General features: G+C 44.6%; 1 protein-coding gene across 1 annotated transcript; it reads left to right on the forward strand.

The window, feature by feature from the left end:
* Positions 1-42: 42 nt before the first annotated feature.
* On the forward strand, positions 43-24,876 carry LOC8026388 (rap1 GTPase-GDP dissociation stimulator 1-B; the record flags this gene model as incomplete). Its single annotated transcript, XM_029985072.4, has 15 exons — positions 43-82; positions 331-459; positions 1,972-2,124; positions 4,256-4,381; positions 6,234-6,377; positions 6,841-6,966; positions 7,257-7,382; positions 7,816-7,965; positions 8,046-8,177; positions 9,026-9,163; positions 10,816-10,941; positions 11,433-11,522; positions 16,521-16,697; positions 17,377-17,505; positions 19,903-24,876. Coding segments are annotated over 15 exons (1,911 nt in total), but the record flags the coding sequence as incomplete, so codon positions are not given.
* Between the last annotated feature and the right edge of the window lie 804 nt (positions 24,877-25,680).

A 25,680-nucleotide genomic window follows, 5' to 3' on the forward strand; every position in this document is an offset into this window, starting at 1 on the left:
GAACGCTTGAATCGAGATTCTGCGTAATATGCGTGTCGCTGTTCGCTTTTAGCGAGTGGTTGGAAAGCCCTGCACGCAATGGGTAAGTTCGAGCTCGGTCTTGCGCTAGCTTGCCTTGCGATTTGCGCGTCAAATGTGGGCGTGGATCATTGGTCCATCTCGTCGTTTCTGCATGTTCGCTTCACATGCTGTGGGCGCGCATGATCACGAAGCGCCCTGGAAAGGCAACTACTTTGAGTGGTGATGCATAGGGGAAGGCGGTGGCTGCAATGAAGTGCCTGTTAATTCCCCTGCTCCCGAGGCACTGCTCACTCTGCTTCTCTCACTTAGCCAAAAATACAGATGACATCGCCGACATCCTCTCGGAACTCAAGCTCTCGGCTCAGCAGGAAAAATCTTTGGATGAGTCTGCTCTTCTCGGTCACCTGAAGAAGCTGCTCGCTGTGATCAACGCTGATGGTAAGCCACGAACGCCACTTGGTGCGGTTTCATTGCACCATGTGGGCAGTTCTTACTTCTTGCTGCTACAATAGACCATTTGCTAAATCCCCCAAGCGCCCCGGCGCGCACTCGAGGAATCATGGGAACGGTGTTCCTTCAACTCCCTAGTCATCGGTAATTTCGGCCGCTTGCATGGTTACAGTTTTGGGTGTACTACAGACTCACCCTGAACAAGCCCAAGGACCTGTCATATCACTTTTAAAATTCTTCGTCAATGTCAGCGTTTTCGATACTGTGCTTGCTGTCCACCCTTTAACCTGGTTGACCTGCAGAAATCTCTTACATTATTATCATTCTCGTACAGCTTCAAAGACGCTGATATTAAGTTAGAAACACTGAAAATGCTATATATAGCCCTGCTGACTCCGAGCTAAATCCTGTTTTTGTTGTTGTGAATTCTCAGATTTTTAAGAAATTCCAGCTCAAACAACAGTCACGAGAATAATAATACTGCAAGAGGTTTCTGCAGCTCAGGCAGGTTGAAAGGTGGATCGCATGCACGGTATCAAAAATGCTGACATTGACGAGAAATTTTAGACCTGATATGACAGGTCCTTGGGCTTCATAAGGCGCTTGTTCAGGGTGACTCCGAATTACACTCAAAACAGTGTAACCATGGGATTGGTAGAAATTACGGCCCACTAGGGAGGTGAAGGAACACTGTTCCCATGATTCCTCGAGTGCGGGCCGAGTGCGGGCCGGGGCACTTGAGAATATAGCAAATAGTCTTTTCCTAGGTCTCTAAATTTGTTTGAAATTCGGTATACGTACAAGTGTGGCAAAATTAAACTGATGTCGGTGCAAGGTGCGAAAGGCTCTACGGCTAGCGCGCGCACATGGTGCAGTGACCAGTGTCATCGACAAAATATTACCATGGCCCTCACGATGCACGTTCAAGCTGTGCCTAGGCCGTTTTATGTTTACGAACTACTGCCCATCTCCTTCGTGCCCTCGAGAAGACTCAGTCGCTCACATCAGCTGGGATTTTTTTTATCGTTCCACAATCACTGAATACTTGAAACCTATGAAAACAGATAAGTAAGGTACCTTCAAAGATTTCCTTAGCTGTGCCATTCAGATTTTCCACAATTATATCCCAAAACTTGTATTGAATCCTATTTATTGGATTTTTTTGAAGTGACATACCTTCCAGAAGATTGCAATTAATTTTTATATGGAAAAATATTCTTTGGTTTTATTAAGTTGTTTGTTCTAGTGAATGCCAAATATTTGTTGAAAGCTAAAAATGGGATGCCTTGAATCTTTCCTTAAGAGAACCTAGCTCATTCATCTTTTTCTTTCTTGAATTACATAAAATTGGGGGAATTGGTGGACTCATTTAGGAACTGTGCAGTTTGGAAGCTTGAAAATAATGCATGGCTGATGTCCTCTCTCGGTTCCCCGTGCCTGAAAGTGGAGGGCACGCATTTTCCCAGACATCACCCGTCACTTTTTTTTTGTGCCGAAAAGAAACTGCAGGGCAAGACCAGACGCAGGTGGCGGAACGACTTGCCAGGGGAGGCTTTGCGAGCACTGTCAAGGAGCTGCTCAAGCTGACCTCTACCACTAGGCCCGAGGTGCTCGTGCTGCTGGTGCAGGCCATCGCTGAGGCTGCCAAGAACGGTGGGCACCTCTCACCTTGTTCAGCTGTGCAGCAAAGCATTTTTGTTCTTGTTATCTTGATCTGGCAAAATATTAATGGTCATTGATTGTCATCAAATTTTCACCAGGTGCTAAATAGCCACCCCTGAGTATGTCTACCAAATTACCAAATCGCTATCATCAAAATGTGCATTATCTCGCGAGAAAATAAATTTGCACACACCCCTCCGAATTTCTGTCTGCCGCTCTACTGGCAACAACGAGCAGCGGTGGTGCTGGGATCATTGTGACGTCAAATGTTGTATCCGAGAACAGGCGCTCCCTTCTCTACGGCGTTGCACATTCAAGCAATAGTGAGCACCTATGGTTTTACGGATTGTGTCTGGTTTAGACTGTTTGGGGCGTGCAATGGAGGGTGGAGGGAATTGGTGTTGCGCTGTGGGGTGCAATAACACCACGAATAAACGCGGCAGGGCGACATTCATCCGTTTCCGACCAAGAAGTCTCTGCGATGGAAGTGGGTCCGAGCAGTCCGACGCAAACACTGGGTTCCAGCGTTCTGCTTTAGGCTCAATTTTATGTAATCTTTCAGAAAATATGTTTAGTTGAAAACATTCATATTGACTCTGGAGCTCCCCCTTACCCTCATGACGGCCGAGTTTTTTTTTTCTCGCAGTATGTTTCCCAGTGGTTGGGTTTTGTTTTCAAAGGAATAGCGCAAAGAATGGTCAATGCACAAACTTGCTGAATTATCTAGCAGGAGCACATACAGTGCTTGCAAGCTGTTCAGGTTTAGGATATACTGAAGGCAAAAAGCTATCACTTTTCTTCCATTCGGTTTCATTTTTGCACATCCACTTCCGCAACCTTCTGGCGGTTTCAGATTCCAAACCTTACAGAGCTCCTTTATTGGATGGTAAGCTCTCATACTCCAAATTAAATTTTGAGTAACCTTCGGTGTCTGAATTGAAAGAGCCGCGCTCCAATCACCACTACCGCCAGAACAGCCAACATGCGAAGCGACCACCTTTCGCGCTTCAGGTGCTTGGAGCGTCCAATTTCAAAACTATAAATGACCCAGCGAAGCGAATCACTGTGCGAATATAAAGTATCTAGTTTGCCAAAGAAATAACAAATAGCAACACCTCCCGCGGTGTACGCAGTTTCGCGTTTAGGCGGCACTTTCAAATATGTAATTGCCGTCGTAGACGTACAACAATGACTGTCAAAGGGATAAAGGCCGACCTACAGAACCATGTGCTGGGAAGAAAACCGGTTTCCAGTTTCCTTCTCTTCATTTCCTCTCGCATTCTTCTCCCCTCCTCTCCCCACAGGAGCGGTTCTCTGAGCTACTCTCCGCAGGAAGGTGGAGAATCTCCCTCTTTCTCGACTGGAGAGGAAGAATTGAGGGAGAGTCTACTCCTTTCTGGTTGCTTGTCTTCTACCTTTAAGAGGGAAGGTTCAGAAGGATTTTCAGATCTATGCAGGGAGCAAGTTGCCTGCTTCTTGCACAGGGGTTGCGGTGACATTAGAATGACACAGAGTTCTGACTGGCTTTGGTTGGAAGGATAGGGAGTAGACCTCGATGCTAGATGTCTGAAGGATCAACCATAAGTGCTTGGCGTTCTGACATCATTGCAACCCCTGCACAAGAAGCAGATGAACTTGCGCTCCGCATATGTTCTCTCACATTACCCAGTCTCAAGTGCCACTGCTGGGCTCATTAGTACACCAGCGAAATTTACTATGCTTCCTTGTAAGATGTGAACGTAGCATTAGAGAAGTGTTAACCTTTCTGAGATATATTTTCGTCAGTAGAAAGAGCACAATCCATAAAATGTAACTTCACTGACCATCCAAAAACAGAAAACATGTATTCTTAAGAAGACTTTTATGCACTGTCACATTGTTTTGTTTTTTTATGCATATATGCATCTTTGTGGCAAAACATCAGTGGGTGGTGTTTTGACCATAATCTGGTGTCTTGCATGAAAGAACATATTATATTTTTGGGGTGACAGAGGCCTTTGAATTAGACACAACTTATGAGCTCGGTGAATGAGTACCATTTGCTTTGTACTACAATTTCTTACCAGTCTGCTGTCTGGAACCTCATTGCACACTGAGGATGATAAACCCATTTAAATTTCAGATGTGTTGAGGAAACTCTGCTCGGATCCGGCTGTCATTGAACCACTACTGGGGCTTGTTCCTTCGTCCAATTACGGCGTAGTACTGCAGGCTTGTCGCGCCCTTGGAAACATTTGCTACGACAACGGCAAGTTCTTTTTTTTTTACGAATTGCGGGACTTCCCTTGCATACCTAAGGTGCATTCGCACATTTGTGGTCCACTGCTTTCGAGTGTAGAACGACATACCATACTTGCGGTCGCTTGCAGAAGCGTGTCACCTTACAACAAGGCAACACTTGCCGATTCGCATTGCTCCGCAATGCACCGCAAGGAAGTGGGAGCGAGCTCAACTTTCAGGTGCGGACAGGTTTGCGGAGAGTTGCTGTGACCAATCAGAAGCTGAGAGAAAAAAGGGAGGGTCTTGCACTTGCCTGCGCCCATTCGTGTTATGCATCCAGTTTCCCATTTAGAGACGAGCTTCTAGCTTTTGCTTTTGGGGAACAGTGGGGACTTGGGAAGAGGTTACTCCAGGGTTGCGAGAGAACAAGGTGAACAGAAGTCTCGGAAGCCAGTGGGATCACCCCAAGACCAGCCATGTAGACACTGTAACTGTTTATCACCAGGCATTGCCATGTTTATTATGAATTTCACTCGCTATTGGTGAGCTGCAAGTGCCAATGAAATTTTCTAACTGACTAAGGACTGTGATGGTTTGCGTTTGAATTAGTCGTGTGTGAATAGTGAATTTTGAGTTCGAAGAGAATTCGAAGCGAGTAGTGGTTTTGGTCGAATATTTTTTAATTGAATATTGAATAGTTTCTCTAAGCCTTTCACTACTGCACCATGCTTAAATGAAAACCCAGCTGAACTTGTGAAGGTTGTCCCCAAGCTTTCATATGACCATTTCTAAGCTAAATGAGGTTTAATCAAAGTATATTTATTGACTGTGGTCTCCGAAAGTTCAATGCCTACATTGGGATGGCAAGTAAACGGCACATTTGACATAATATTAAACCTATAGAAATGCCTAGCTGTACTTAATCAAGGGGTTTTATAAATATTCTCGCTATATGGAAATATATTTTCTTCAATCACGTATGATAAACACAGGCTGTTAAAGCATCTCCACCTAACATACTCGTGCATGCCAGTTATGAAAGTTTTACTGCAATGTAGATTTCAACATTCACAAATTTCCCGTTTTTTTTTTAAGCACACCAGGCACGTATGTGCATCATCCCACTTTGGAAATTAGCTTTCCTCCTAAGCACGCAGCTGCGATATTTGTACTTTTCGAAGTGTTGATTGCGGCGGGCAAGGCCCTTTAAGTGCGCTTCTTACCAAGCATGTGTGCGCTGCAGAGAAGCCACACCCGAGAAAGCAAGCTCCGCGGGTGTTGCTTCCCCGCAGTGCACTGGTGCTCGGTAACAATTGCGTTCAGCGGGACTAACCTGCCGCGATCCACACTTCGAAAAACATGTATATTGCAGTTCACCTCGAAGCAAATATTGAAGCGTATTATTCTGAACTACTATTCGATAATAATATTCACACAACACTACTTTTAATGCAACTGTGTGTGCAAGCCTTATGCAGATGTGCTCCGCAACATTCTGCATTTGTCTTTCCGCAACCGAACGCACTGCACTCGGACGCAAATCTGTGAACCAACCTTTATCGGTTTTATAAAGTTTTGGTTTGTACATACTTGACGACTGCCAGCTCTTAAAGTTAATTTCAAAACAGAAACAACTACATTTATTGCAAGAACTTAAACACACATGCTACGGCAGTCCCTAACATGTGTGCCGTGTCAAAAGAGCTGAAAAGTATCGTTGTTCTGAGTCGATGGCAACTCTGTACTCCTTTTATTATTTATTTTTGCATCTGCTCTCTGTGAGCTTCCGCACGTTTTCATGGCCTCGGCCATAAGAAAGTTTGGAACCCTGGAAACAAGCGAGAAATTCTGATTCTGGTTTGTGATTGTACCTGCTGCAGATGAAGGCAGGGAGATTGTGCGTTCCAAGCAAGGCATGGAGCAGCTGCTCCAGCTTCTTCAGAACCTCCTAGAAGTTGACTTGAGGCCGGATAATTTACATACAGTTGTGTCTGGCTGCCTCCTGAACCTAACAGACATGCAGGGTGAGTTCTTGGTCAGTGCAGCGGTTTGCGTTTGCTTTATGCGCCATCAGCTGCCCAGGCTTCTACAGGGAAGCAGTAGAACCTACAGACTTGTCTGCCTTTGTTTGGAGTCAGTTTCATTGTCTCGCCATAGGCACTCTGTGTGCAAGGGCAGATTTGGGAAGGATTCGGCTAGGGGAGTGGTATGCAGAGAGGTCTAACATCACTGATGGATGTGACATCACGGGTTAAAGATCTATTTTGTTGAACTAGTATTTTCTATAGAAACTAAACATTTTTACCTAAAAAAATGCTAGTGTATGTCATTCTTGCCATCAAAAAGGTTGCTCTTAAAAAGCTTAAAGGGGGGGGGGGGCTCCCCCTCCCCCCTTTAACCTCCCCTCCTTCCAAGCTTAAATCCGCCTCTGTTCTGTAGTGAAAATTTTTTACTTTTTTTTTGCTTATTTCTTTTGCTGTTTTCCAGAAATTCAGGATCAGGCTCTACAGTTGGGCATCACAGACATCCTGCTGAAATACCTGCAGAAATTTTCTAATGTCGACGATGTGGCTATGCACTGTGTTCTTGTCCTCAATGGCATTGCTGACTCAGGTGAGCGTTGCTGGGCTACGAGAAATTCTTAGTGGTTGCTCAGAGTACCTCCGGGAGATGACGCAAGCACTCAAACTTCCTTTATTCCTTCTCCCGAGCCATGTATTGATGTATAACTCTTGAAGTGCTACTTCAAGGGTCTATGCAAGACTGTTCCAGTTGGCAGAAGTTCATATCTTCAAAAAACGACGAGACAAAAATTATTTTTTTTTCATTAAGTTTTTTAAGCACCTTTTGAACACCTGGCTACGCTTTGGTTCCGCGCACTAACGTTGTGCCAATTGTTTCAGACTGTGGACGTAAGCATCTTTTGGAGACTCGCACCCTGTCATTGCTGCTGGCCAACTTGGACAGAAATTTTTCGGTGGAGGTGATAGAAGTCCTTCTGGAACTGTTTGGAAACCTAGCTGAGAATGGTGAGTGTCTCCAAACACTGCAGCATTCACCACATTGAATTGCCATGAACCAGTTTAACTTTGACTTCCATTTTAGGCTGTTGCTTTATTGGTGCAGGAAATGCGGTGGCAGTCAGTTAATTGAACGCCGTTTTAACGACAGTTTGCTTCCTCGAAAGACTCCGCCATTCGTTTCATTTACACATCTTGTCACATCTCGTCAACAACTTATTTCCATGCTCATCTCTTTGGCTGCCGGCATCCTGATGGTAGCCTAGCTTGCTGAACCCTCGGCAGTTCTGACGGGGCTTGCACTAAGCTCGAGTCTGTTTGGAAGCCTAGCATTACTTGGACTCTCGGATTTGTTTTTGGCATATCGAACCTGCCTGCGTGGCTTTGTTTTTCACGCAACTAAACCCATAGGTACAACTGACCTCGCCCATTGTCTTTCCAGATTCCGTGAAAGAAAATCTTGCACAGCTTGGATTTTGCGAGAAACTTCTAAACGTGCTGAGACAATTCCAGGGCAGCTCTTCGCCCTCGGAAGAAAAGCAGAATGTTGTCAAGACTGTCTGTGACCTCATTGTTCTGATTCTGACTGGCGGTAAGTGCATAAAGAAACATGCAGTTCTCAATTGTGAAATGCTGTTTTGTCATTTCTACATTCTGCACATTTCTCAACAGATGCCAGCATGCGGCACATGTACCAAAATGGCAGTGGGGCAGTTTACAAAACGACAGTGTCGTGGCTCCAGTCCGACGATGACACTTTGAAGGTGGCCGGCGCTCTGGCCACCGGAAACTTTGCAAGAAAAGGTGCTGCTCAATTTGCTCGCTCAGTGTAGCTCTCGGTAACAGAGTTTCTAGTTCATTGTAACTCGTTTTTAGAATTCACTGGATTTTTCTACTCTTAAAAATTTCTCAAGCTCCTCGAATTCGCATTTTTGAACCTGATATTTGCCCCTTGGATTCACACAAGACTCTGAGGTGTTAGTCCAAACAAACTCGCAAAGGTAGTCGTGGTACGTGACAGGAAGGTCTTGAAAAGGGACTTGCTGGAAACCGAGTGGCAGCCGACATTTTGCTTAAGACAGTTCACACATTTGCGTTTGACGGTGACCGACTGTGTTACGACCACTTGGTGCGTTTGACTGTGACCGACTGTGTTACGACCACTTGAAACTGATGAGAAAATGCACTAACAGGCTGGCATCGCCTATAGCCTGGCATGGAATACTTCTCAGTGTAGACTCGAGGTTTTGTGGTACGTAGTTGCAAGGGTGTTTTTAAGCAGTCGCGAGCAGTTGTAACTCGTTTGGTCGTGGTCAAATGCAAATGTGTCGGTCGGCCTTTGTCTTCTTTGATGCCCCGAGGTTTCTGGACGGTTTCCTTCGCAAAGTCTCGGGTGTCAGGAATATCGAAGGGATCATCTCGTTAAGGATGACCTCTATGCAATTCATTTTCAGCTAGCAGCAACATCCTCTTTGACAAATCGCTAACTCTTTTCCTTGTCGAAATAAAAAGGCTTTAAAAAGGACCGATCGTTTTTAAAGGACGGAGAAACTCGGTTACGACGGAGAATCCGCTCGTTGATTGGACTCGGGGATTGCGACGATCGTTGCGGGAGCCCCTGGTGAGTTTCCCGTGCTCTCCTCTCTCCCCAGACGACCACTGCATCCAGATGGTGCGAGATGGGGTTGCCAGGCGCCTGCTGGACCTGCTCAATGATCAGACGGGAAACGATGGGGACATCCGCCTTCAGCACGCCCTGCTGGCAGCACTGCGCAATCTCGCCATACCCTGTGAGGGCTGCGCCTGCCTCCCCAAGGGTACTCGTGGGACCAGAATGGGGCAAATGCCGCTGTTGGTGGTCCCGGGAGAAAGAACGGGAAAGAGAGCGACAGAAAAGTGCAGAAAGAAAGCAGACAATCGGTTAGGCGCGTTCGTTCTTTCCTTGACGAGCCGAAGTTGTTCGAGGGCTCGTCAACTTTATCTTTCTTGGTACGGTGCACGATGCCTGTGTCTTTTTGGCGAAGTAATCTAGAAAAGTATTATGCACAGACCTTACTTGGGATGTTTTGATGCTTCTATGTGTATATTAGGGTGTCGCCAGCGATATGGGCCTGTCGGGGCACCCCACTGGGGCCGCCGACGAAAGCGTCTACATTCCAGCCGCTTTGAAAGGACTGGGTGTCTTTCGAAACTGGCCGTAATGCGTGGAATCTTTTTTTCTAGATTATTACATTAACCCTGCCTGCCACCACAGCGGGCTTGAAGTAACTCGGCCCGTCACCATGACGGGCGAGTTCGGTCAAAACCATTTGCTCGTGGTTGGGTGCGACGCACTTCGAACAAGTTCCCGTCTGTTATATGCAAGCTTGTATCTTTGACATCGCTGCGCGGCGGTAGCAGCGGTTCGACGTTTCACGCACACATTGTGGGCATTTGGCACATGCATGTTTCACACTATGTATAAGCTAGCAAAAGCTACAAGTGCGAGCTCTCCGCTCTGAACGGCCTTGCCGAGCATACAAGCTGGTGCGGCACGAGAGCATAGTTTGAGGCAGCGAGCTCGCTTGTAGGTTCGGCTTTGCTCGCGTTCATAGCGGTGTGGGAAGGAAGAAAGTGAAAACAAGAGAAAGACAGACAGGGTTAACATGGGGAATTGTCCCAGTTGGCTAACCGGTTCCAAACAGAGGTAGCCTCCTGCACATGTGCAGTGTCCACAATTTTTGGGTGACCGCAAGCTTGTTTGTCAACAGTGAGTTGGTGTATAAAATGTGATTTGTCCGAGTTGCATGTATTGTAGTCGGGAGGTTGTTGCAAGTTCTCCGCTAGGTGCGGCAGGCTGCTGTGCAAAAGTTCTAGTAGAGGTAATTTTGGTTGGTGAAATTTGTATAGAACATTTCTTAACAATAACCCTTAATGAAGGAATCAGAATGTTATAAAATGCTGAAATCTAAATGTTTAGAAAGATCCTATTAAAATAGAAACACTTTCAAATTTATTTTAGCAAATGTATTTATACTATATTTGGCCACACATTCCAGGAGGTTACCTTGCAGAAATGTGAGATGTCTAGAGTCGCCAGTAAAACCGAGACAAAATGATTCATGAAAATGTCAAAACACATGCAATTTGAGTTATGTTTAGACTAATGTGACGGTTCTATGCCACATATCTCTCTGCAATGGCTAACAAGGGCTGGCAGTATCTGAATTCTTTTTGGAAATACAGAGCTTTCATTATTTTTTTGGTGTTGTCGTAAGCTTTGTGACACGTCACAACCTTGGGCTGGCAGCTTCAGCAGCTGATGCCTTGCAGGGGCATGGTATAACAATTTCCTTTAGACATACATTGTTCAGCTGCCTGCTGTGAGACTTGAAAATGTTCGTTGCTGGGCGAGTCTCTACTCACGCTATGACTCAATGTTTCTCTGACTTGTCATTTTCAGTGGCAAACAAGCCCCTCCTTGCAGAACTTGGGGCTGTGGACAAGCTACTGTCGATGCTGGCAGTGGAAACATTCCCCGTAGTTTTCAAGCTCCTTGGTACGCTCAGGATGTTGGTGGACAAGCAAGGTATGTGCGTACTGAACTTCACATTGGTGCATTTGTTCTGTTTAGATAAAAAAAAAAAACTACTGCAGGCACACCCAGTGAGTGTAGAAATAAAAATAACAAAATAAAAATTTTAAATAAAACTTTCCTCAGAAAGGCCAAGAAAATTTTTACTTGACTCTGCTTTTGACTTGACCAACGTGATCCTGAAGGATGCATTGGTTGTGCCAGAAACGACAAATTGTCTCATGAACACTGTCGTTGCAATTCTTGTGTTTCTTAAATTATTTGAAGTAGATTTAGTCTGGCATAGTGTGGCTTTGTTGGTGTTACATCATTAAACTGCTAATCATGATTGTCATCACCCTTTTTTGAGCGACTCTGCGTAGAACTGAAGACCGTTTTCTTGCTTGGCATTGTCAAAATTTATGAGGAAGCACACAAACGTCCGTATGTGGTCTGGTACCATGCATTCCTCATCTTTTTTCTTCCATATTTTTTCTCATTTGCAGAGGCAGTGGCCACCAAGTTGGGTCTCAATGAACAGTTAGTGAAGCACCTGGTTACGTGGTGCAGCACCGAAGACCACCCGGGCGTGAAAGGTGAAAGATGCCTTCTGGAGCTTCGTGTAGTGCTGAGAGGCAGAATCCCGATATTGAATTTTCACTTGAGAACCCCAGAGTTCCCTTCTACGAGGTTATGTTGGCCTACTTTCTTCAACATCTCATAATGAGCCTCCATGGTGGCTCCTTGGCAAAGCACACGCCTACAGATCCTCATTTGACGGCTTCTAATCCTTGCCATGGTGCCTGCAATCTGACAAAGTCTCCTTGTGATTTTGCTTCGTTTGTAATGCCTGTCTAGGAACCTTGACAGCTAGTGACGGTAACTGTCTCGCCTCCGGCCACGACGAGAGAAGAGGGGAAGGAGGAACTCCTCTCTTCCCGAGAATCCCTTTGGTGTGTTCCAGAACTAGCTATTGTCCTCTACAAGCTTATAAAAGATTAACCCGTCACTTAAAGTTCGTACAAAAGCAGCCGCTTCGATGGCTGGAACGACTAGGCCATCCTCTCGACGTCAGCCTCGCCATAGCTTTGCTCGTCCCGAGACGACCTGCGTCACGATTGCGTCGGATGTCACGTGCTCTAAGCTGGGCCTTCTCCGAGCGCTTGCCAGAGTGGGCCGTTTATAACGAAAAATACAGCCACCAGGCACAAAATACAAACGTGCGATTGTCATTTACGGATATTGTGGATCATATTCAACCTATTTTTGAACACGACGGGAATATTTCAAATTTCGTTGAAGTGTCCCTTTAAATATCCTGGCCAACTTTTTTTGGCTCCTTTCTCCCATTACACTTTTCTGTGACGTGCGTCGTGAAAGTGGAAATGGAGGGCAATATTTTGATTACTCGGGATTTACTGTGTGCAAGGCGGTGATCACATCGAGAGTATGACATCATTACGACAATAAGCAGCTGAAGAAAGCTACTGATGGAGAGTGAATTATTCAGGGAAATTTAGACCTTATAATTTAAGATAACATAGCTGGGCTACTGTGTGTTAAATGGAAGCTAGTAGTTCATGTTGAGGGGCTTAATGATGAAGTAAATCTGCAGGTATGTTTTCTTGTTATGGGGTATATTTTCTCGGACAAATGGTCTTTCTTTGGCAGTTTTGAAACTGAACATGGTAAGACCACCATGCGACTTCCAAGACATGTACGAGCTTGGAAACGAAAATGCAGAAGTGTTCAGAATTTTAGGTCGATTCAGGTAAACACTAGAAAACATCAGATATATTTTGGCAAAAAAACAGCTCAGATTTCCAACTCCAAACATGCAGACGGCTAGTAAATAACAAACTGCCATTATGACGAACAACAGTGAATAAAGCATAAAATTTCGAACCAGCTCTTCATCTGAAATCTTAATCTGTTCGTGACAACCTACCTACCTACTCGCGCAGTAAACGCAGTCTGCTCAAGAGTTGAGATTGTCTGGGGTCCTATAGCGAGTTTTGTTTAGACAGGTAGCGCTACCCAGTGCAGAATCCTTGCTACTCCGCGTCTCCGACTAATGTGTTTACCGCGTCCAAAAGAAAGTGGCCTCTCGATTTCTGCTCGATGACATCATAAAAGTGTCACGCCGTCGCCGGTCGCGGTCCTGGCGGCGTCACGTCAGCGATGGTGCATGTTGCAGACCTCCGTTTTGCTGCAAGTCGCTTTCCAGCTTGACAGTCCACGGGAGCTTCAGCAACCAGGAGTTGGGGCACCGTGACGACAGCGACACTTGCGTCGGCTCGTGCTTTTTCCGGAACTTCTATGTTCAACCAACAGGATCGCGGCATCCAACAGCCTGACACTCCGGCTTTTGTGACGTCTTTTCTCGCCACTTGGGGAACATTTTGGATGCACGGCCAGAATAGGATGCTAAACGCACCGGTTGGAGATGCGTTGCAGGCACCGTAGTGGCACGTACCACTTAGGGTTGCCCTCCATGGTCATCAGCCGTGCTGGCTAGTGGACGGTCCCAGAGAAACCGAGTGGTAGAACCAGGGTATCGCTTTCCTTTTTGGTTTGCCGGAAACTCCTCATTGGGGGAGAAGGGATCATGTACCCAAAAACACGCCGAAGCGCTGCGGGAAAGCGACCTGGCAGAGCGCCGATTTTGCAACGGGATACATCCTTCGCCTCGCTTTCGCAAAATGTAGATCTTACATAAAAGTTTGACAAGCATGAAGCTTGACAAGCTCGAAGCTTGAACATTGCAAACGATATTCGCTTGCAATGTTTTTCACATTTACATTCCGGGACATTTCTTCCGGAACCCCCTACCAACCACGCTATTAGACGGCGGTGCTTGCAATGGACTTGTTCCAAAACCGACGCGCCCCATTGCGGCGAAATACCACGCAGTGCACTCTGGGAACTAGTTGGCCACTCAGTTTCGGTTTCGACTGAGCAGCTTCATCTCATGCTATCACGCCGCGACCGAACGCGCTGCTTGCGTTTTCGATTATCTGACTTTTCACGAACGTACAATGCACTCATTTTCGAGCGATACAATACGAAGACCGGGGCACTTTCCTTGGTTCCCGAAACACCGGATATTGTACGTGCGTATGCGAACGTAGTAAGTCGTGGCTTAGTCACCTCACCCCACGAGTGCATGTTTGAGCTCAACTTCAATAATCCCGTCTAGTACCAGTGAACTAGAACTGAAATTTGTTCATCCTTACACGTATTTTTTTTTTTTTTGCCAAACGTCCGCTTTTTGTTACTTCATTGGGCGAAAAGCAAGCCGCATCCTCACAGGGTATCAAAGTTGAGCCCAGCGTTTACGCATGAACTTTTAAGGAAACGCAATAAATTCGACTACACTACTGCACAAAAGTTACTATGATGTCTTCCTCGTGTCATCACCTATCTCACACTCAAATTTTATGCTGATAGAAGATTAACTTTTCGCAAACGCTGAGATCGGCTAGCTACGACGGAGCCCCTAACAAGCGTCCCCTACTCCTCGCTAAGCCTTTTTGGACGAGCTTCTACTGACGCCCACGATCTGTGCCTGAACGGTGTGTCTGAAATTATCTCGGCATACTCGGGCAGGAAGAAAGCAAACACATAACAAGTATTATGGCCATTAGCAACCGTCAAACGCGCTTTGAATTCGTTCGAACGCTCGTGTGAAGAATGTCGCACCGTGCGCCGGACGGGCATGATAGGGGTTCATGCCCGTCCGGCGCACTTCCGGCGAACGGTGCGACATTCTTCACACAAGTGCTCGACTTTTGCTTTCTTAAAACGGTCTGTATGTGCGAATTTTCCCATATGATTGCAGGATAACTTTATGCGCATACGCGATGTTGAATATTAGTGGAATGCAAGCGGGTGGGAACTTCACTTCGTGCAGTGCTGCGGGTCTGTTCAGATAAGAGATAAATAAGAGATAAGAAGTGTGCTAAAATTTAGCTTTTCAATTCCGAGTTTTACCTCGCATACTCAGGCATATTAAGAAAAACAGTAATAGCAAAAAGTAATATTTCGTGTATGGACGCACGAAACAAACTTTCTGATCAACAACACTAATGTAAAGACACGAGCTCGATGTATGCATACTTATTGGTTGCTACAGCTTGTTGATTCGTACACAAGCAAGATCCCAAGATCCCCGGAGCTTCGCAGCGTCGAGATTCCCAGCACTGGCTCGTCCACATACACCGATTGGTGCGCTAACAGGAAGGCTCAAGTACAAAAATACAACAAGCATGTGTTAAGACAAGCTATACGTCTCAGGCTTGTGCTAAAGCTTTGAGGTCTGGCCATTTAGGTTAGTTTAGAGACCACAAATGACGCTCTCGGGACCAAAAAACAATCTCTTGTCGACGTGTCTATCGAAACCGAAACCATGCCACCCTCCTCCCTGGCCAACTAGTTCCCAGAGTGCAACGCGCGCCGTGTTGCATGCAGGGCTTTATGGAAGTAGTCTATTGGAGCAGGAACAATACAGCCATAAATTAAAGGGGTAATCAAAGACTTTTAGTTCATTGCCCAACATATTTTACCGTATATTGGTGCTTCCAACGTCCACCAACCTTGAACAGTACATATTGAAGACAACATCCCCACAGCACAAAGCCCTATTCGAGAAAACGTGTTTGAAGACTCCAATGTCGATCATTCCCAAGGCACGCACATGCGCTCTCATGTCGCGCGCTCTAATGGCACACGCTCTCATGTCGCTGTGCTCTCCCGTCTTGCGCTCTGGTGTCGCGGCGCTCTACTGTCGGGCACTCTCGTGTCGCGCACTGTCCTGTCGGCGCTCTCTTGTCGTGCGCTCTCGTGGTGCCCTTCCGGCCGCCGGTAAAGGCCCATTCACACTCTTGCGACTGCTTGCGACCTCTTAAACCTGGGTTCCTTAAAACTTCTTAAACCAGAGAACACACTGGCGCCATCTATTGGGAAGCAGTGTAAACACGGCGGTCCGGCATATTTTTTTTTTATTTCTCGCGCAATATCCTTTTTTTTTGGCTCGAAAAACTTTTGTCAATGTTATAAACGAGCCTTTCTATGGGTATTAAGCACATTTGACCTCGGAAATCCCGCAAAACCTTCGCTTTTGTGAAATGCAGTTCTAGGGTCACCGCATAGATGGCGCCACAATGTCAGTGTGTTCCCTCATTCTAGAAACATTTAAGAAGTTGTAAGAGATCTCGTCTCTCTCAGTCGTACTCGGTCGCAAGAGTGTGAACGGGCCTTAAGGGGGAGCCCGCTCGGCCAAACTCCGGATAGGTTGTATCGCCGAGCTCTATGCGGTGCAACCACTTTATGAGAGTGCGCGCTCGACCGTCGGCCGCTACCTCGGCAGTACCGAAACGTGGCCGTCCACGCCACTACACCTCAGATGAACTAAGAGAGCGGAAGAACGATATTCATGCTTTCACATTCACAGCTCATAAGAAGTGCTTAGGTGTCATCGGAGTTTTGCGCATTAATGGCGCTCCACGCGCAGCGAACTGACGACGTTGCGAAATATTTGTGGCTATTCTTTGGTACCGAGAGTGGCCCGACATCTGAGCTGTGGTCATGCGCAGGGGAGTCTGTGCGCCTGCTGGCCTGGCTGGTGAAGAACAGCGCATCGAGCGAGGTGAAGGCGTCGCTTTGTCGCGGGGGAGCCCTGCCCCACCTGGTGGCCATGCTGGGCTCGGAGCACGGTGTCATGCAGAACGAGGGACTCCTGGCCGTGGCCCTGGTGGCTGCCTCGCCCCCGGGTGAGGTGTCCGGCTGCGATGCCGGTTTGCCCGCCTCCTTCCTGGGGTTTGATTTTGGTCACTGCGAGAGCGGGGTCTAATTTGCCCCCCCGCAGAGTGAGTGGAGATGACGTTTGTAGACGGTTCGTCTGCTAACCCGAGGGGAGAACATGGTTTGTCTGCTAAGAAGCGCCATCCATGGACGTAAATAAAACGAGAAAACACTGAATATCATCTGCTAGCAGACCAGCAAATAGAGGTTGGACGTCCGCTACAAACTGAGCGCCGCAGGGAAGTGAGATTGGACACGGGCTGAAATTGTGATTGTCTGCTGTTTCACGTGGGAATCCGCTGACAACCCGTGCTTCGTTTGCAAGTCTTAAGTTGTTTTGTTGCCATACACAAGCTGTCATTGACCAATGGGGGAAGGAGGCTGTGAGACCTCTGATGCGCTAAAATATTGTCCGATTGTGAGCTCAAGAACTGGTTAAAAAGGTCTCATTGTTTGATTATGTGCAAGCTGTGGTGCCATGTCCAGTCAGCAGCCGAAAATGTTCTCGTTCTCACCTTGACCAAACTGAGACCCCTCGTAAGGCTAGGAGTTCTGTTGACTGGTTCGGTTTGAGCATAGGCAGTGCTCGAAAAAGCATGCAACTTTTTCTGCAACTTCCTTGCTTTTGTGCACCCGTCCCATCTGCAGACATTGCTGTTGAAGAGCTCAAGAAGACTGAGGTGGTTCCACTCCTGCACACCCTGCTAGTGTCGCCAGACATTGCTTCCGAGCCACTGCTGAACAGCATTGCCCTGACCACCGCCCTTTCAAACCTGGGTATGTCTTTGTCGACGCAGCGAGTCGGAAAAGAACCGGAGTGGCATAGGCGGATTTTTAAAGGAACGCTGCACTCCAAAAGACATTTTTTCTATATTGCATCTAAGGGCACGGATGTCACATGGTGTACTTTCTCCCCAAAAAAACATCAACAATATTTACTTTGTAAGGTGCACTTTAAGTTCCTAGTTGTAGTGTCTGACTGCTCATGCTGACTCCAAAGTGGCTCCTATTGTACCAAGTGGCTCTTATTTTTATAAAAAGTATTAGTATGGTGGAAAGTGCTAATTTTGGGCACGAAATGTTAGCGGTATAATTTATTGCTCTTCAATACCTCTCCTGAGTAAAATGTAAAAAAGCGCCAATGTCGTGTTCACGCTAAAGGCCCTTTCACACATACACCGCAGTAATAACTCCACACTAAAGATGTGGTGCTGAATTTTCACTACTTATGAGCACTGTACCAGCACTCCACTTATGTGATCCCACCTTTTTCCTGCATAAACATACAATGGAGTGCTAACACAATGCAAATTTTGCGTTTCCTCAGCGCTGCGCTACATGTGTGCATAACAAGAAAGTTTTTTCAATCTCAGTTTCGATCATGCTGGACTGTAAAAAGACTTTGCACTACGACGGCATAAACAAAGTATGCGCGAATCACACCAAGTACAATCGCAACAGCTTGGCTCTTCTCCCACCGTTGCTCTCACTCCGACGTCTCTGCTGCCTTCGTTAAAGTGGAACGTTTGAGATGCGCTTTAGTATTTGCCAGGGCATCCGGGCTGACGCGTTTCTCAATCGCAACAAAGCAGACGTGACTGTTCTTCTTAGTCAGCAATGCTCGCTTAGCTCCCACCCTAGCTAACTAGCACCATTTTTGCCGATGTCACCATTGGCCAGGGAGCTGCACTTACTGAAAATGGTCTATATTTTGGTGTTTAAAAAAAAAAAAGAATCATGCCAGAAGCTGAGGGGGGTTATCTTTTGGGAGTGGGGAATCTCTCGGGATATTAGGGTATTTGTAAGCGTGAATCTGAGGTGGCTTACTGAGAGTGAGGTTGCCAAACAAAGATGCCCCTTTGGGGCAGTGGCACTCCTGGCCACACTTTTTGGCCAAAGTTTTGTCACCAGTAGCATATCAAGGGACTATGCCCCTGCGCTTTCTTTCTCCCTTGTTCCGCCGCAGTCTTGTGGACGTTGCCAAGGTTAAGCGTGCGGTGCAGAGGAGCCAAATTCGTCGCAGTGCACACCTTCCTGGTAGGGGTTTGCGAATATACAATTTTTGATTGCGAATCAAACATGCATACTTGATTCGACTGCTAATCAAATGCATGTATTTTAAAACATATATGAATATTCTACATTTAATGAGAATTGAGAATGGATGCTTCAAGAAGTGTTAAGCAAAGTGCTGACCATAATATTTAATAAAATATAGCATGAGGAATTTTTTTTTCAACATTATCTTTTAAAATTGGGGGTTTAACTATAATTATAACCAAAGAAGGTAGATCTCTATAGTGAATAGTGACCAAACTTTTTCTCAACCATTGAGCCGGCCAAGATGCTCCAACACGTTAGCTGTTTCCCCTAGCACGCTGCTGGAAAGCAATGAAGCTTGATGTGCATGCAACAGGCTTCACTGCTTTTCATCAGCTTGATGCCAGAGTGCTGGTGTGAACCAGTAAAGCTTGACACGAGAAATCAGACCATTCTGAAGACATTTGTCATTTTTTAATTTCCAGAAAACTCTTAACTAACCTTACCAGTGTGCTGCATTTCGAATCAAATATTAAACACTGTTTGCAAGCTATTTGAAGTTTGAAATGTTTACACCACCTCTATTTCTCGGAGAAAACGGCCCATCATTGCCCGATGCCAGTGTAGCGAGAAATGTTGATGTTTTATTTTTTTCAGACCACTCGGCGCTCTGGTTTCTGACCATTTTCATGAAATATTTTATCTGGATTTGGAAATATTTTTTATTATATCCACTACCCCGCTTTGAATTTCTTTTTTGAAGGTGGTCTTAAATCACATTGAAAGTATTCAAACAAGAACTTGAACATGGTGAAAAAAACCTTGAGTCTGGGGGCGAAAATGGGGACAACACAACACCATCTCAACCAGCTCACGTGTGGAGGAACCCTCATTTCGTTAAAAGCTTGCAACAAAGATTAATTTGTTATGTCTACTATTTTGCTATTGCTGGGTTGGTTATAGATGGAGAGACCCTTAGCATGTAGTACACATAAGTTATTATAAGAGTAAACTTGGCAGGATGACTGTAAAAAGCGGGGGATTTTTTTGTGCTTCCTTTTTGCTTTTGTCATGCTTCTTTGTGTAGTTGATTGCACCTTGGTTTAACCGAGCCCCTTTTGAATGTCTCCACAGGACCACTCAAGCCCATGCTGGCAGCTGGTGGCTTCAAAGAGGCACTGACTCAACTCAAGGGCCACCACAACCAGACTGTGTCCAGGGCAGCTGCTCAGGCACTTGAAGTTCTGGAAAAGCCATAGCACCACAGCCGTTGAATTTACGAGCTAAAGATTACTCCCTATGTTTCCCCGAAAGCCAGTTGTTTTGCGCAGCTTGATTGGCTGGTTTCTGTGTGGCGAGTTCTCCCGTCCTCTGGTCAACTGTACCTCTTGTCTTGGGCCAGCGTTTACTGTCAAACATTGTTAAGTGTTATAGCACAGTTACTGCCACTGTGAAACGAGGCTTGTTTAGTGGTTCATTGCCTCCATGATAGTGGGGGATATTGACTGTGAGGCTGGCCTTTTTGTTTGTGAATTAAGTGTACATTTATGAGAGCTTAGTATACATTTTTTAAGTGAATGCTATAATTTTTTTTAGTAAAGTGAACCCTCTGTTCTTTTTCTTGCATGTAATGAATGGTGTTCACGAGACTTAGTTTTTTTTCTGGTCGCCGTGCTCTCGGCCTGCAATAGATGCACAAACTTTGCTTGCTCCAGAAAGAGGAAGAGAAACAGAGAAACTAGATTGCACAGAAGTCTAGCGTTATGAATGTGCGAGTTTACCGAGTAATGGAGTATGAGGCATGTAACCTTTGTTACGCAATTTTTATATTTTTTGTGCGCATGTATTTAAATGGATGACTGCGTGCATGCTTTAGGTTTTCTCGAAAGAGTTTTTCTGTAACTCCTCTTTTGGGTGAACATCTCGTGACATGGGGGCCGCCAACAGTTCACAACTGTGGAAACGAAATACAAACTTTCATGTTTCCGTTTCTAAGCTCGTTAAGCACCGTAGAAAAAAATGACACCAGGGCACAGTTGTTCTTGGTCCTGGAAGGCTTCAAACTGACGTGACTGTCATGTTAACTGCTGCAAAATATATAAAACATTCATTTCCAGACACGAGTGTGTTTCCCTATGTCAACTTTTGATATGTTTCAGCTTTCCATTTACTGTTACGAATGCTCAGCTTTCTACTATGCTGCAACCTCCCAAGTTGTTTTTACGCATGCTTTGCATTTAGCAGAGCCCATTCAACTGCCAGTGCCGCGCAGCAAAACACGTCTCTCACTATTGTTTGGCTATTGACCATTCTAAGAGAGCAGATTTGCAAATTGCCGCACATATTGGCTCGTCACGTGTTTTCTCGTATGCATTTGCGACGCATTTTTCTGATTGTATTTGCCCATCTCATACACCGTTCAGGCAGAACCAGTTTTGTGCTTGCTGAGCTTTCCCATACAAGTTGTTTTGTGCATTGGAGTGGTCCAGTGCTAGTGCCGTAAACCAGCGGGATATTGTTACAATCCTCACTCGACACTGTTGCACTATCTCACTTTTCCGGTAGCGTCGAAGCTTGCGACTTGCAATTCTCAATGACCGGATGCTCGACATCCCAGTGCTTTGTGCAGCCCTGTGTCTGATGGTGACGTGGCTTCCTCAGAGTTGGCATACAATCTGTATATGCACACTCGTGACCTTCAACAGGCACACCAAAATAATATATTTTATTGTCCCGCATGAATTCAAAATGACGCTTATGTGCGACCATAAAAATGTTGAGTTTGGGAAAAGCGTATTGTTGGGAGGGGAAAGAAATGCTTGTAAAAGTTAAACTTAAGCCAGAGTTCAAGTGAGCTGGTTAAGGGGAGGACACTTTTGAACCTTTGGCTTAATGTGAATGTATAACTCGCAACTGCCAGTAGTATATACTGGCAGTTGCGAGGCAGAATGCAGTGCAAAGTTTCATCTGTGTACCATGGATTGTGAAAGAAATTAGAGTCGCTTTTATGGGGAACACACTGACATTGTTTAGGAAACTAATGTCTTCACTAGGTATGCAACACAATGCCTGGAGACTGCAACTGTGAAAATAAAATTTCCAAAGAGCAATTTATTTTATGCTAATATCTCGCTGAAAAAATCTAATAAATATTTTGCCTTTTATGTCGTCGAGAAAATCTTAACATCTTTTATAAAAGACATTCACAAAGTAAAACAAAAATGCCATTTTCCAGTTAGGAATTTAATGTTAGTTATGTTTTTTCCCATTATCAAATGATAGTTTTCCTAAAGTAAAATTTATGCCAAAAAGTGGAACGGAGAAAAACGCATTTAAAGTGCTCGAACCCTCTACCTTTTCTTTAGCATCAGTAAACTGAAAATAATCTTTTTTTCCATGGTTGTGTTTTTTTTTTTTTAACATTAAAATTTTAACCTTTGACGGGAAACGGGAGACAACCACATATTTTCAAAATATTTGTGCTTGGGTTTGTGCCCTTTGTGTACTACACTCTCCGGGCTCAGAATACATATGTGGAAAGATTAATTTAAAGCTTCCCTATCGCCGAAAAAACAGCGAGGGAATCTTTAATGCTGCGTGCCCCTGTGTTTGACTTTTGGCTACAAGTATGTGTCCATAAGCAGACAATGTGCTCACTTTTAAATTCTGAGAGTCGGTGCAGCTACTGATTGCTTGTGTGGTCGAGGATATATCTTCAATAATTGCAACTAGATTGCCCACGTGAGGGACAATGCCCCTAACTGCTGTGTAAAGGGTTGTCCGATGCCCTGGTTACATCCGATTTTGTCGAGTTGCACAAATTTGCAAAGGACAAACTTGTCCAGTTGGATGTTTTTCCGGTTTGCGTTGTCGATGCTCCACATATCCAATGCAGGCAAACAGAATGAGGGTTTCTTGCCTCCAGTCAGTGTTGCTCATATTTTGGAAATACAATTTTATGGAAGTCTAGATTGTGGGAAGTGGGCCTTTTAAGTTGGCATCTGATATCTTTGCTCTAGGAGAGCAGTTTGGTCGATCCAGTACAACTGCTAATCTGGGCCCTTTAATGTGTGTCTCACATGGCTGATGGTATAGTTGTGTCTCGTTTATTTGGATACCGCGCTATATACTATAGGCCAAATTTTCGGAGACAAACTGGCTAAATATGTGCATTTTTGTCTCAGTATTATTGACAATTATTTGTGGGGGAGCGAAAGGGTCCAAATTAATGAGACGTGACTGTATTATAAAATAGGTTATAAAAAGGCAACTCAAAAATTCTCTTAATATTTTTTTAAATTTGCATTGGAGGCAACAAAAATACCTTTTTGGGTGTTGGTGCCTCTTTAATCTGCTTCCTAATCGCAGTCAGCCTAGTTCATTTTTTTCATTATTACGAAGAGCTTGTACATTTATTTTAGTCGTACGATGTATCGTCATGCTCATGTTCAAAACAGTGAAACATTGTTGAACACACTATTAGTGTGCTGTGTGAAGTTGATAATGTGCTAACATTGCCTTCTTGTTTTTTGTTGCACAAAAATGTGACTCTGTATAGGGTGTTTTCACATGACGTCAATCCGCCATTTTGTTCTAAGTTTGTTTTCTTCAAACAAATTTACTAATGTGCAGGATTACATTGCAACCTGTTGAGGAGATGTCAGCGTGATAAGACTTATAAGCTCCTATGCTCTATGCATCTAAGGGGTACTGCAAATCTTTGGAATGCTTGCCTTCAGCACACGTCAAACAGCTCGCAACAACAAAATGGGGGACAAAATTATGTCAGTGAAAACAACCTATTCAAGGAGTAGTCCGCTTTTTTTTTTTCTTAACTTGAATTACCAATTAAGTTCAGTCATTTTTTTCTGTTTATGACAGTTTCTTCGAACTTTGTCAATGACAGCACACTGTTGCTTTTTTTTAGGCAAGTTCTGTAAAAAATACATCTACTACGGTAGTGTGTATGTTTTGCAAATATGAAAACTTTGGGACTACTTGATCTTTTTATTTTATCTTGCAGCTGCAATAAAAGGGTCACCTATTTCTTAAGGTGAAGCTTCGAAGTCTTGGTAAGCTGTTCAGTCTTTTCATTAATATTTTTTTCAAGCTGTCTCAACCTAATGACTCAGAAATGTTTGTTTGGCTTGTCTGATGTTTTCTGCTGGGGACCAAGTCATTTGTAGTGCTTGTGATTTTCTGTGGGGAAGAAACTGAGTCACAATGATCTCTATATGTCTGTGCATTGTTTTGTCCGAGGAATTGTCCCCAACATGTTTGCACATGAGTTTTCTCTTACTTGCAGCTTCAGCAAAAACTTTTCTGTGACTGAGATAGTAATTTCCCGTGGTCATCCTTTAGGGGTCGCAGTTATTGGATATTATAGAGGTGTTAATAGTTCACATGCTGATCAGATGCAGTAGATTTTATATGTATTCCATATATTGTTTGTTGGCGACAAAATTTTCGAAATGTGACTCGAGTAACTTTTATTAGTAAGCATGCATTTCAACGTGCCCATTAATCATCGATGACTCGCTGCTGCACAGGAAGTTCCGTAATTTTTTTTTGTTTCATTTTGCAGCTTTTTAATCCTGACCACCGCACAGCAGTCTCTGTATTAACAGGAAAAAAAACTGTCAGAGAATTTTAATCGCATATGATACATGTCTCCCATTTTTTCTTCTCGGCATCTATTTGGATGTTTTGTCTGAAATTTTTCAGCAAACGTGTAATGCTATAGATATGCCTAGATCTGATAACCTATGGAGGTACAAAAATATTCATTCCTAGATTAATCAAGCTCACAACAGGTCAAGCCCAGCACAACATTATTTTCACTGTTGATAGTCCTAGAAGCTCCTTCCCACCAAACTACCGTAACTGGTGTAATTAACACCCTGACTCAGCCTCTATCTCTGCACTGACCGCCAACTTGGCTGTCTTATCAGTAGTGAAGTGGAGAAAATATTTTGGGGGCTGTGTTTATAGTTCGCACACTTGTGAGATGATATATTAATATGCTGGCTCGGGCGTTTCCTTTTAGTGTGGAAATCTGTTTCCGATTGTACAACCATTACCTTGGAGATAAAATAGGCTGTCACTTTGGATAGTTATTGGTAATTGATTTGACACAATGCACACAATCATTTTTTTGTAAAGATGTTATTTTTGTGTCAGTGTTTTTATTTAGCCGCAGAATTTGTGCAAAATAAAATGGCGAGACTTGCATATAAAATGTTTGCTTTTACTGCAGTACACCGTCACCCAGTGGTTGGTGCTACCGTTTGTATATGCCATTTCATTACATCATACCAACTTCACGCAGGTTGTATTATCAGCGCAACCGAACCAGCGTAATTAAGAGGATATCACAGCAAGCCCTGCTATGTTGCATGATTGGCATTGTTTCCACACCACAAAGTAATGAATGGATCCCCAAGTCTTGGGGTACTTCACTCTTGTCATCAAACTTGGTGTATCTATCGTTGGGGTTGCGCACGCCAACGTCCATCGTCAGTTCGACCATTGCATCTTTCCCTGATTGAGCCTACACCTGGAGACTGCAGGTAAGTCGGGGAGCCTTTTAAATTCTCATCTTATTCACAGTAGCATGCAATGCAAAGAACCATTTTTCAGCTCTATCATACAATCAAACTGCTGAAACTATCGCTTAATAATGTCCTCGTGTCCCGTGGTAAAATAAATCGTATCGTGCAGCGTAGTAATGGTGATCTAACTTAACTGATCGAGAAAAGAAAAATATATATATACAGATTGCACGTACAGACACTAAAGTTCAAATGCACTTTTATACCCGATGTTACAGAGTGCACATACAGACGGTAAAGTTCAAATGCATTTTTATACCCAATGTTGAATCGCATTCAACTACTTTGTTACACTGATGAA

Source organism: Ixodes scapularis, unplaced genomic scaffold, assembly GCF_016920785.2.
Source record: "Ixodes scapularis isolate PalLabHiFi unplaced genomic scaffold, ASM1692078v2 PGA_scaffold3__209_contigs__length_174095766, whole genome shotgun sequence".
NCBI classification, from domain to species: domain Eukaryota; kingdom Metazoa; phylum Arthropoda; class Arachnida; order Ixodida; family Ixodidae; genus Ixodes; species Ixodes scapularis.